Raw genomic sequence first — 13,291 nt, 5'->3', positions numbered from 1 at the left:
TTTCTCTCTCTCTCTCTCTGTCACACACACACACATTATATTATGTAAATGTCTTTGCATTTTAAAAGCAGCTGGAATTGTCATTTATTTATTCATGTTATTTTATTTTGTTCAAAAGGAACTTTTTTATATTTACTTGATTTAATAAGTATTTGTTCATTGGACCTAAATGTTCAGAAAATATTGTAATAATAAATATAATTTAGGACATCAATGACATTTTTGTGTTATCCTTTCGCATTACACACATTTAGTCAATGTTCTTAAACTCAATTGATTATTTTTTATATTTTACCATACTGTTCATTTTGAACAGAAATATTACTGTATATTTCCACTTTTGATTTGTATTTCCATCGTAAGTTTGATCTTAAATTTAATTTAGAAGAGGTATTTAAAAAGTCTTAAATTTAATTTGGTTATACCTGTAGCCACCCTGCTCTCTGCTCGGAGAGCATCCACTGACGCTCAACAACACACACACACACTATGCTACTTTAACGGTCGAAATACATGGGGCACGGATATGGCTTAATACATCTGCCACAGCATTCCCGCAGTGTGACCATAATCAGTCCCTCCAGGATTTCCCGGCATTTCTTTGAGATTGTTGCAGCCCAAAATGCCTGATTTTGCGGGAGCTTTTGTAAAGAAATTGCGATAACAGTTGCAATGTCTTTTGTATTTTTGTTGCAATGAAGTTGCAATGAAAATAAATTTTTATTTTATTTTTTAACATACAAAACAAGCAACTGCGCTCAGTTCTGTCATTTTGCTATAAATCAGGAACTCACCATTTAACAAGCCCTGCTTGAGATGATGTGGCATCACTGCCCTTCTTCTCTCCTTGAATGGCTGAAAGCAGATGCTTCAAATCAGTCTTTGACTTTTTTGATGGCCTGCTTTGGCTCGAGGCCTCTGCTCCTGTTGCCATGGGGGTTCCAGATGTACCAGCTCCATGGAGACATTGCTTCATCATCCTCTAGAGCAACAAAACTGTCCTTAAATCTTGGATCTAGGTAGGTGGCAGTGTTTAGCAGAAACTGCACATCTCTATCCTCATAACGTTGGTTGATGTTTTCCCTTACCACTCTCTTCATCTCTCCAGTAAGTAGAGAGTCATCTTCCTCATCACTGAGACAAGAGAGCATCTTCCATATCAGCAGTAAGAGAGAGGAAAGAATAGTGTGCTTCTCACCACTGAGTGCATCTCACTTCTTTTAGTGTTTCTAGGATTGTGATGTCATTGTCTTTTGGCATCAGGTGCCATTTTTTTCTGTCCTCCGCCAGGACTGCACACAGAGCTTGCTGCTGCTCCACAAATCTCTCCACCATATCATATGAGGAATTCCAACGGGTGGGTGCATCGTGTATCAAATTGTGTTCTGGGAGTCCAATGTGTTTTTGTTTTGTTTTGAGATGTCGCGACAGGTTTGATGACCTGGTGAAGGCAGATATGGTTCTGCGCAGCCTTGACAGGGCTTAAGTCATCTTTAAAGGCCTTTTGGTTGTTGGATGCATTGTCTGTTGTCATGCCTGATAGTTTTGCATGTCCAACTTCCACTCCAAAGTAATTACTTTGTCAAATGCCTCCCTTAAACTGTCACCTGTGTGGTCTGATTTCAGGCCACTACAGCCTAAACACCAGGAGTGCAACTCCCATGACTGTGTGTATGGTAATGGATATGTCTGCAGCTCTGCTTGTCCACAGATCAGTTGTGCATGCATAGAATGGCTTTTATTTGAGATATTGTGTGACCAGGACCCTTGTTTCACTGTAGATTTTTGGTATTTCTGTGTACATGAAAAAATTCCTAATTGGAAGTTGATATCTGGGATTGAATTTGCTGAAATCCTGGTTTTTCAAAAACACAGACCGGGACTTGGTCCATACATATGCACTCTGCTACACTTCTATCCAATATCCTGACCTCATTTGAATTTCTCTCATATTTTGTTTGCTTCTCTAGAGCCTCGGTTATGGTTGGCTGTGATTGCTGACTGAGTTGGCTGACTTGTCTCCTGGATGTCATCCTCTGGTTGAAACTGGAAAAGGAAAACTGACATTTCAGTTAATATAGTTAATTGACTAAAGAAAGAGCACAGGCACCTATATAGCACAAGCACCTGCCTGGCCTGCACAGGTGGTGACAGGTCATTTTAAAATATTAACATAAAAATCAAGGCTGTCAACTTAAAAAAAAAAAACTAATGTCATATTTCAAAATTAATTAATTTAGATTAATCACAAAAAAATACTTTACCCCTAATGACTAAAGCTTCTTAAAGGGCATATTACTATTACTAACTATATTAAACTAGGATATTCAGGGCATTTCGCTAGTTTGATACTTGCAAGATACTGCACATGCTCTCTTTCTCTCTCTCTCCTTCTAACCGCTTTATAGACTAACATTAAAACTACAGCATAAACTACGTACATAACATAAGCCATGTGCCCACCATCCCAAAACCTCATGTAACATGTATTTCAGTATGACAGATAAAAAAACAGAAAACGTTCATTCTTTGGATGTTGTTACTATGAATCAGAACTCACCTTGAATTCTTTAAACAAATCCGGATGACGGTCTTTCAGGTGCTTTGCTAAATTGGAAGTATTACCTCCCTTGGTAGCAGACCACGGTAGCATCTTTTGCATAATGGCTTCTGCGGATTAATGATAACGCCACGGTCATCTGCATCATACGCAAAGTACTTCCATACATGACTCTTTGTGCCTTTTTCATCAACAAGTCGAGGTGGGGCGATTGCTGCAGCCGCAGTTGCCATCTTCTACATGTGGTTTTCATCAGGTTATAGAGAGGCGAAGATGGTCCCATGGACCGGAAGTAGAAGGGCGTGACTTTTCCATATTTCAACCACACCTTATCTAAACATTCTGGTGCCTTGAGGGCTGAAGAACTGGATCCAAAAATGATGAGATGGTGAAGTTGAAAAATACAGACAGATGCTATATTAATAAGATGCCTGATATTATCTGATGAGCTACGCCCATGAATAAACTCCACCTGATCAGGATAAATAAAAAAAAGTAATAACCTTATTTAATCTATTTGCCAATAATTTGTAAAGAATCTTAACGTATAACTGCATTAGGAAAATTCGGCGGTTATTCTTACAGTCTCCTGGGTCTTTACCTTTTTTAGGAACCAAAGTTATCAAAGCCTGCCTAAATGTTGGTGGCAGTGTTCCCTTCTCCAGTTCCTCTCTATATAGTACCTCAAACAGAAGTGGAGCCAGTTCAGTTGCAAAACTCTTAAAATATTCTGCTGTGAAGCCATCGAGCCCTGGGGCCTTATACCCACAGGCAGGGCCCCCATGTCCTCTTTAATTTCCTCTATAGTCAAATCCGCATCAAGGAGTTCTCTTTGCTCTATATCTACAGTTGCTGTAAAAACATCTCCAGGGTTGGATCTAACTGCAGAAACAGTGGAAGCTCATTCCCTCTGTTTTATGTATCTAGCGAGTAATTTTCCTGCTTGTCTCCCAATTCAAAATAATGTGAATAAATTGAATTCAACCTTCCGAGATAGAATATTATCATATTGGTATGGCAGCCAGTGATTTGGACATTAAAAAAAGTCCATCCCAGTCTTGTGCACAGACAAAAAAAAATGTCCCAGCTGGGTTCAAATTTCTCCAAATATCAACCAAGCTTAAAAACTTACACATCCTCTCTAATGTGAGAGAGGCTCTGGGGCTCCTGCATACTGCAACCCCACTGTATTCCAGAACTGGATCCATTATCAAATTAAAACAATATTGTGGTTCCCTACAGCTTGTAATATCTTTTCCACATTCACAAAAATGCCTGATCATCTACATTAGGTTACATATATGTTAGCCAGAATTAGTTCTTGCCCTTGTATTTCAGCTAGAACAATAATAACTCTCCAGCATTATCCTTAATTTGTTACGTATACGTGTAAGGACTGTGGTTGCCTCCAGAGTTGGAGGCATCCTACAGATTGTTTGGATAATCCTGCAAAAGAGCATTACAGTAGTCCAAACTGCTTGAGATTAATGCAAGCACCAGTTTCTCAGTCTCAGTCAATTTGAGAAATTATTTCTTTAATTAAATTTTTTATGAGTTTTGATATGTTTTTTAAGTGATTAAATGCTGTTTGGTGATATTGGTGATGTGTTTTTGAAAATTTAGATCAAAAACAATGCCAAGGTTTCTGACTTTCTCACTGTATTTTAGTCATTGAGAATCTCAGTCTCATCTGTATTTAGCTGTTGAAAGGTTTTGGACATTCAGCAATTAATATTGTGTTAACACTTTACAATAAGGTACACAAAAATGTAGGCAGTTACTGAGAAACGAATGAGGAATGTATGAGGAACGAATGGTTAGTTAATGAGTAGTTACTGATTGACTGTGATTCAAGCACTAATGATTAGTTACTGGAAAACAGATTGGTAGTTACTGTTAAATGAATTAGGAATGAATGGTTAGTTAATGAGTAGTTAAAGGAAATAGTATTAACATACATTAGTTTTTGTTTAAACAACCCCTGACTTCACTTTACCAAGCTTTTGACTAAGAATCATTTGTTTGACTCATAAAATATATGAGATTTCAAAAAACTACTAATGATAAAGGAACCCATCTATCTTCCCTTTGTTTTCCAGTTTTTTGGTGTCCGTAATCTACTCTAAGGCCAAGCTGGCTTCAGCCTGTGGAGGAATCGTCTATTTCCTAAGCTACGTGCCCTACATGTATGTGGCCATTAGAGAGGAGGTGGCCCATGATAAGATCACTGCCTTTGAGAAGTGCATCGCTGTAAGGCCTTTTTATTTTTTTATTTCACATTATTTTACATGGTAAAATGTGCTCCATGTGTTGTCACTGTGACTTAAATAATCCAGATGATACTTAGTTGAATAAATTATTGTTTCACATGTCCCCTCCAGTCTCTCATGTCAACCACAGCCTTCGGTCTGGGCTCCAAGTATTTTGCATTGTATGAGGTAGCAGGTGTTGGCATCCAGTGGCGGACCATCACCCAGTCACCGGTAGAAGGCGATGACTTTAACCTGGGTCTATCCATGATGATGCTCATCATCGATGCCGGTGTGTATGGTGTGCTCACTTGGTACATAGAGGCTGTGCATCCAGGTATGAAATTGTTGCCCTCAGAATCTCCATTATCCCATTCTTAATGTTTAACATAAACTTTCAGATAGATCAGATGAAATGTGATTTCCCTCTCTTTTAGGAATGTATGGGCTGCCCCGCCCATGGTACTTCCCCCTGCAGAGGTCCTATTGGTCAGGCAGTGGACGTGTCGAGACCTGGGATTGGCCATGGTGTGGAGGCGGGGCTGCCAAGCTCAGTGTGATGGAGGAGGATCAGGCTTGTGCTATGGACCAGCGGAGATCTGGTATGGACAAATGATTATTTTGGGCTGACGAGGACAGCTTGTGGACGAGATTCTAACTGAACAGCTACCACTACAAATATAATCTAAGTGATAATGTGAAAAACACTGCAGCTATTTCATCAGAATGACATGACATAAATAAATGTTACTAAACGTAACATGAATAAAACTTTAAAGGTCCCATGGCATGACAATTTCACTTTATGAGGTTTTTTAACATTAATATGCGTTCCCCCAGCCTGCCTATGGTCCCTAGAAATGGCAATAAATGTAAACTGAGCCCTGGGTATCCTGCTCTGCCTTTGAGAAAATGAAAGCTCAGATGGGCCGATCTGGAATCTGCTCCTTATGAGGTCATAAGGAGCAAGGTTACCTCCCCTTTCTCTGCTTTGCCCGCCCAGAGAATTTGGCCAACCGATGAGAGAGAGAGGCATCATGGCTTTCAAACGAGCAAAGTGGCAGTTGGTCAAGGCCACACCCCCACTCTCCACCTTGCCCCCCCTCTCTCCTCCTCAATAGTTACAGACACAGAAATGGCACATACTAAGGAAAGCTCATTGTGGGACTGGCTCTAGTGGCTGTAATTCTGCCCCAAGGCTGAATTTCGGGAAAGAGACTTCAGATACAGTATTAGGGGACCACTAAGGTCTATATAAAAGCATCCAAAGAGCACCATGTCATGGGACCTTTAATACATTAACTTGTCCGTGAACAGACAGATTTTAATCGGCAATGGTGGTTAACAATGAAAACAACTCCCATAATCCCACACATCTTCAAAAGTCTTTGTTTACATCCATTGTGTCGATTGAGAGACCCCTGGTGGCAGAAAATTACATATTGTACTTTTAATATTTATTTCCATTTGCCTAGTAAACCTTTGTCTATGTCAAAACCCATAGTTTTGGCCAACCAAACATTTGGGAAAATATGTGTATTCCCTTTTTTGCTGAGAGTTGCATTACATGTCAAATAATGTCAACAAATAAAATCAACATAAAATCAGAACTATCTGCATAGATTATGCCACTAGAGGTAAAAGAGAAAATTATGATTTGGGTAAATCATAGTTTTAAGGTGAGAATTCTTTGTATCAACCTCACCACAGAACCTTATGCAAAAGTCATATATAACTAAACGAACTGACTAAGGATCTTAGGGTATCATACTTCCACCAGATTCAATACTTACTGCCTCTACAAAAGTCACATTTTGACTATAAAAATGTGTAAAAAAATAAAATAAACAGCATATTTGTAAATTTGTAAAATGATCAGGTAAGTGAGAGTGGTAGAATAAAAGTGTTGAAGGAAGGTAGACGTTTCTATGTTTATATGTATTAACATCTTTTGTACACCACTTATTTATTCCTTTCTCATTGTAACCCCAGAGGAGATGCGGGGCATGGAGGAGGAGCCGAGCCACTTGTCGTTGGTGGTCTGTATAGACAAACTGACCAAGGTGTACAAGACTGGCAGCAAACTGGCCCTCAACAAACTAAGCCTCAACCTCCATGAAAACCAGGTAGTCTCCTTCCTGGGACACAACGGCGCTGGCAAGACCACGACCATGTGAGAGGGACAAGTCTTTGTGTGCTTGTGCATGTGTGTGATGATAAAAAAAAGTCAGTGTTTAACTGAAATACTGCTATATAAAAAAAAAAAGGTCGGTAATGTCATCCAACTTTTATATGACAGTCCTGAGTTTTTATTCTACAGATATGGCACTATGTCGACTTACCTCTATGCACAGTTTTGGTTCTGAAACTGTACTCCTAGATAGGGTAGGACTCTATAATAAGGTACACAAAAATGTAGATAGTTACTGAGGAACGAATGAGGAATGAATGGTTAGTTAATGATTAGTTACTGATTGACTGTAATTCAAGCACTAATGCTTAGTTACTGGTAAACAGACTGGTAGCTACTGTTAAATGAATGTGTAACGAATGGTTAGCTAATGATTAGTTACTGATTGACTGTTTCAAGCACTAATGATTAGTTACTGGTAAACTGAATGGTAGCTACTGTTAACTGAATGAGTAACGAATGGTTAGCTAATGATTTGTTACAGGTAAACCGAATGGTAGCTACTGGAGGCTGGAGAGAACGCTAGCGTGGCTTGTTTAGCGCTTCTCTAACCGAAAAAAGCTATAATTACAGTATAGCTTACAGTACAATGTTTATTGACCAGTATTACGTCCAGTAAGTTATACTAGTGTTGTTGCTCATTAGTAAACATTGTGGATTTGACTTGACTTATTTTTGACCTAAGACCATAACCATATTTTTGTATTTTTATTTAATTTTTATTTAATTTTTGGTTGTTGTTCAATCAATCAATCAATCAATCAATCAGAAGAGGTATTGTCATTGTGCAAAATGAACAACATTTTTAGCAGCAGTTCACCCAGTATTATAAATCTAAATCTAAAGTCAAGAAAACAATAGTATAACAATAAATGACAACGAAAAATACAAAATGTATATACACACAGAATTTGAAAGAAATATATACACAAAAATAGAAAGAAATATACACACTAAAAGTACTGGTTACTGGTTATTGCACATGGTCCATATGTGAAGGTGTGAATGTGTGTAGGGTGATGGCTATGGCATGTGAGTGTGTGTGTTCAGTGTGGTGATGGCTTGTGGAAAGAAACTGTTTCTGAGTCTGTTTGTCCTGTTCTTGATTGACCTGTAGCGCCTGCCAGAGGGCAGCAGGTCAAACGGGGTAGGCAGGATGTGAGCAGTCTGTGATGATTGACGGGATTAATGGATGTTTCAGGGAAGGGAGGGGCAAGCCGATGATCTTCTGTGCGGTGTTCCACTCTGTGGCGCTTCTTCCATTCTGCCTCAGTGCAGTTGGAGAACCACACCGTGATGCAGTACATCAGGATGCTCTTGACGGTGGAGCAATAGAAGGTCACTAGCAGCTCCTTGCCAGTGTTGTTCTTCCTGAGCACTCTCAGTAAGTGCAGGTGTTGCTTTGCCTTTTTAATGACAGCTGTGGTGTTTGCCGTCCAGGAGAGGTCGGCAGAGATCATGGTGCCCAGGAAGGTGAAGATGTGGACCCTCTCTACGCAGTGATCTCCTTGGTCTTAGCTGTGTTCAGAGCCAGGTTGTTAGCCAAGCACCACTTGGACAATTTCAGGACCTCGTCTCTGTGGGCTGACACGTCTCCCTCAGAGATCAGCCCCACTACCGTTGTGTCGTCAGCAAACTTCACTATGCTGTTGCTGGTGCAGTCGGCAGTGTAGAGGGTGTAGAGCAGTGGGCTCAGCACACACCCTTGTGGGGAGCCTGTGCTCAAAGATCAGGTGGAGGAGAGGTTAGGTCTGAGTTTTACTGTCTGGGGGTCTGTTAGAGAGAAAGTCCTTGATCCAGGAGCAGGTGAGTGGGTGGAGTCCTTAGATCAGTCCTAGATCAGATCACGTTTGCTGACCAGGATGTCGGGGATGATTGTGTTGAAGGCTGAGCTGTAGTCGATGAAGAGCATCCTGACATAGCTCTCTCTGTGCTCCAGGTGGCTCAGCGCGGTGTGTAGGGTGATGGCTATGACAACAGCGAGAGAGCTGTGCTAACATTAGCATCGGGCGGTATGTACACAGCTGTGATTAGCACAACTGTTAGCTCTCTGAGCAAGAAAAATGAGCGGCATTTAACAGAAATGGACTTGAGGTCCAGTGAACAGTGTTCATGTATGGGTAAGTTATCTCTAGACCATTTGTCGTGCACATAAATACACAGACCACCACCTCTGTTCTTACCGGAGTCTTTGTTTCGGTCATAGCTGTACATAGTGCGCCCAGCTAGCTGCACGGCTGCGTCAGGAATCCGCGGGTGAAGCCAGGTCTCTGATATTATTGAAACGCAGCAGTCGCGGACGTAGCAATTTCCTTCGATGAGTAGATTCAGCTCGTCCATTTTGTTGGCCTAGTGTGTGTAGTCTGCTGTATATTGGCCAGAATCTGCCTTTGGGGGAGGAGGGGGGCATATCATAGTGGGGGGGGGGGGGCTAGGTCTCCTCCCCCAGGGAAGTTTTAAGAATCAACGACTTCATTTCCTGCATTCCGATACACTTTAATGCACCAATTTACAGTAAAAAAAATACCTTTATTCAGCCTATAGATGTTAAGAAAAAAGCATGGATGACAATTCAAAATTTATAAAAAATATAATGGAAAGTAGCCTATGTTGTTACGTGTCATTGGGCATTTTTAAGTGGGTAGCCTATATATAAATCCTGGAGCTTACTATCACATAGACTACACCACTGGAAGTGATGTCGATAGGATAAGCGTTGTGATTTACGTAAAACAGCGTCGGCTTTTTTGCCAGCTTTCCTTCCTGCATTTTGCCTGTAAAACCGTGTTTGTGTTCTTCATATTTATGTAGAATTATAGTTTGCTATTCTTATGTAAAATATGCGGCTCTGGTAGATGTTTGCGATTGGTCGTGGTGCGCAAACACTGCCTCTTTTATGTGAACGCGCGCGCCGCTGGATTGGGAAACCCTGAGTTGACTGAACTAGTTGACTGAACTAGTTGATAACCAGCGTCATGATACAGCTTATGCGGCACCACGGTTGTTAGGTTAGGTGAAGCCGGATAACTGAAAGAGATCCAGGGCATGTTGATCTTGCTTCGTAGTACAGGCCTCTGATTGAGCCTGCACCCCATATACTAAGGCTCAGTCCTTACCGCAGTGGCCCACATTTGAGCCTGACCAGTGGCCCTTTGCTGCATGTCATCCCTCTCTGTCTCCCCTTTTTCCTGTTTTCAACTGTCCTATCGAATAAAGGACATAAAAGCCTAAAAAATAATCTTTAAAAAACTTCTACTTCACCTACGTCTATATCATCCCTCAGTGATGTTTAGTCTGCTGTAGCTACACCAGAAGCATTAAAAAGGCCATGCCAGCCATTTATGAATATAGAAAACAACTTTTAGATTTAGTTTTTTAAAATGAACGGTTATATTTTAATAAAGTTAATTAATGGAATAATTACTAACTAGACTAATTTATGCCAAATACTTTAAATAAGCTGCACAAGAGCCAATATATTGAGGTGTACAACATAGAAATCTTGCTTGAATTGCCTGATCGTTTAACCAATGCTACTTCTACTGACTGTGTACATTGAATTGTCATAGGTCCATCCTGACAGGCTTGTTCCCGCCCACCTCTGGCTCTGCCACCATATATGGTCACGACATCCGCACGGAGATGGAGCGGATTCGTCAGAACCTGGGCATGTGTCCACAGCACAATGTCCTGTTTGACAAGCTGAGTGTGGAGGAGCACCTGTGGTTCTACTCCAGACTTAAAGGCATGGCTGAAGAAGACTTACGCAAGGAAATGGACAAGTCAGTATATCAACTCGTTTAAGTTAGTTTAGTTCATGGAAATATATTCTACAAAGCAACATGCATTCACTTCAGAAAAAAACATTAGCCCGGTTTTCATCTGAATTAATGATATAATTATCTCAGAAATTGAGATAAAATTCATGAAATAAAGATTCTGCTGTGTTCTGAATTAATAATATAATTATCCCAGAAATTCTTTTTTTCTTTTTTATAAAACTTAATTCTGCTGTTTTTCTGAAATAACAAGATAATAATCCCAGCAATTCTTATACATTTTCATGAAAATCTCAGCTCTACAGTAAGTAACTAAAAAAAAGTAATTGCTTTACTGTGTGTCGGTGTGTGTCCAGGATGATTCTTGACCTGGAGTTAACCCACAAACGCCACTAATTCTGCTGTTTTTCTGAAATAACAAGATAATAATCCCAGCAATTCTTATACATTTTCATGAAAATCTCAGCTCTACAGTAAGTAACTAAAAAAAGTAATTGCTTTACTATGTGTCGGTGTGTGTCCAGGATGATTCTTGACCTGGAGTTAACCCACAAACGCCACAGTTTGGTGCAGACTCTGTCCGGCGGGATGAAAAGGAAGCTGTCCGTGGCCATCGCCTTCATTGGCGGCTCCAGAGCTGTCATCCTTGATGAACCCACAGCAGGGGTGGACCCCTACGCTCGCAGGGCCATCTGGGACCTTATCCTCAAGTACAAACAGGGTGAGAAGCACTTAATACCAGAGGACATCCTTGCAGTATGCTCCAACAACTGTTGAGTTCTAATTGCAGTCCTAGGTAGTTTGGAAAAAAAGAAAGTTGTGGCACTATTTTACAAGCTAACCTTAAAATGTCTGAAAAAGCTGTCTTCATCTGAGGTATCTGGTTTTAAAAAAAAAACAACATATCCACCAGTAATACAGGATCTTTTGCACATCGAATGATTCCTTGGCAAACTTCTGGTGATGGCAGCACGGTGAGCAGACGTGGATTCTCGTGCTCTGTTGCTAATCCTAAAACAAATACTATTTAAATAATCCCCATATGTGTAAAAACATCACAACTTGAAACAATAGTTGTAATACAAGATAATATGCTGAGAAAAGTAACTAAGGACAATTATAAAACAGCTGGAGGACACACTAATGAAGAAAACGAGCCGGCGGGACCGAATTCAGAAGAAGAAAGAGGTGCACGCTATGCAGAGTCAGGTACCAACAGCACTTAAATTATGGATAACCCCTCAACAATGGACATCATGAAGGCTATACAGTCATTCAAACAAGATTATCACTCTGAGATGGATGGTGTACTGACAGCAATTAAAATTTTTCAAACCGACATTTGAGAATGCAGTGGCCGCATTGCTGAGGCTGAATAACGCATATCCAAGGCGGAGGACAAGAGAAGGGCTCAGACTCCTGCTCTTACATAGAGCAGTGGATGGTAGACATTCTGGGAATTTCACACTGACATGGCTCCGAGAACATTTATTGTGAAGTGCCTAAACTACAAAGACAGAGAAAACATCCTTAGAGCCACAAGGGCGAAGAAAGAGGTGATGTACAAAAACAGCAGAATAAGATTTCTCCCAGACTTATCAGCAGAAGTTTGTTAATGAAAAAATGTTAATGCCTTCACACATAAAGGCTGTCATTTGTCATATTTTAGGTTACTTAATGTGATGTAATGTAATGTAAAGCAATAAATCTTATACCATTGGAAAGCTTGTTTAGTTCCCTTTCAAATGGTGCCCCATTTGTAAGGAACATGCATTTGTGGGATGAGCAGCAGCGCTGAGTATGTGTGTTGCGCCCATGAAAAATTTGCCAAAGCTTCTCTGCCAATGCCAAACAGCTTATTCTGCCATTGACTCGTTTGGTGGATTGGATGATTGAATAATTATTGTCCACTCTTTGACAATGGCCAAGAGTCTGACTCTGCCATTCTTGATATATGTTTTATTTATTTATTTTTTAAAATACTTTTATTGCAATTCCTTCACTTAATTTGCAATCCATTACCTTACAATGCAGTACAATTTTTGTATCCTTGCAATTCCATTTTTATTTTATTTTGTATGTACATATCTGTGCATTTTACCCAGTGCTAATAATAATAATAATAATAATAATAATAATAATAATAAAATAACAAAAGCAAAACTCATAACTAAAGAAAAGTTAACTTCTAAACTTCACTTCTAAACATACATATATACATACACTCCCAAACTTTTACCTAAAGAAAAATAGGAGTAATAACTTAAAACACAATAACTTAGTTCATTCATTCATTTATCGATCAGTCTACCAAAAACACTAAGGAAAAGGAGGGAAGTGCATACATAAAAAATTTAAATCCATTGTTATTCATAATTCATATGTATGTTCATGCACATATTTACTCCTCTTAGGTGCGTTTAACCATACATGTCGAGTTATGTTTTTCTTTTCTTTTTTTAACCTGGCCCTGCTTCTCGTTTTTGATTTCTTGTTTGATAATTGCAGCAAA

General features: G+C 39.8%; 1 protein-coding gene across 2 annotated transcripts in view; it reads left to right on the top strand.

The window, feature by feature from the left end:
* abca2 (ATP-binding cassette, sub-family A (ABC1), member 2) overlaps positions 1–13,291 on the top strand; it is a 184,327-nt gene that overhangs the window by 96,248 nt on the left and 74,788 nt on the right. For both annotated transcript variants that reach the window (XR_003692659.1, XM_028579340.1), the window contains exons 17-22: positions 4,660–4,810; positions 4,942–5,146; positions 5,247–5,411; positions 6,802–6,982; positions 10,570–10,782; positions 11,304–11,500. Coding sequence is in view for 1 of the 2 variants with exons in the window: in XM_028579340.1 (XP_028435141.1) it covers positions 4,660–4,810; positions 4,942–5,146; positions 5,247–5,411; positions 6,802–6,982; positions 10,570–10,782; positions 11,304–11,500 (1,112 nt within the window). In the remaining variant the exon portion in view is untranslated. The remainder of the gene's footprint in view (positions 1–4,659; positions 4,811–4,941; positions 5,147–5,246; positions 5,412–6,801; positions 6,983–10,569; positions 10,783–11,303; positions 11,501–13,291) is intronic.

This window comes from Perca flavescens, chromosome 5 (assembly GCF_004354835.1).
Source record: "Perca flavescens isolate YP-PL-M2 chromosome 5, PFLA_1.0, whole genome shotgun sequence".
Lineage (NCBI taxonomy): Eukaryota > Metazoa > Chordata > Actinopteri > Perciformes > Percidae > Perca > Perca flavescens.
The sequence above is the reverse complement of the archived record's forward strand: the minus strand, read 5'-3'. Positions and strand labels throughout refer to the sequence as shown.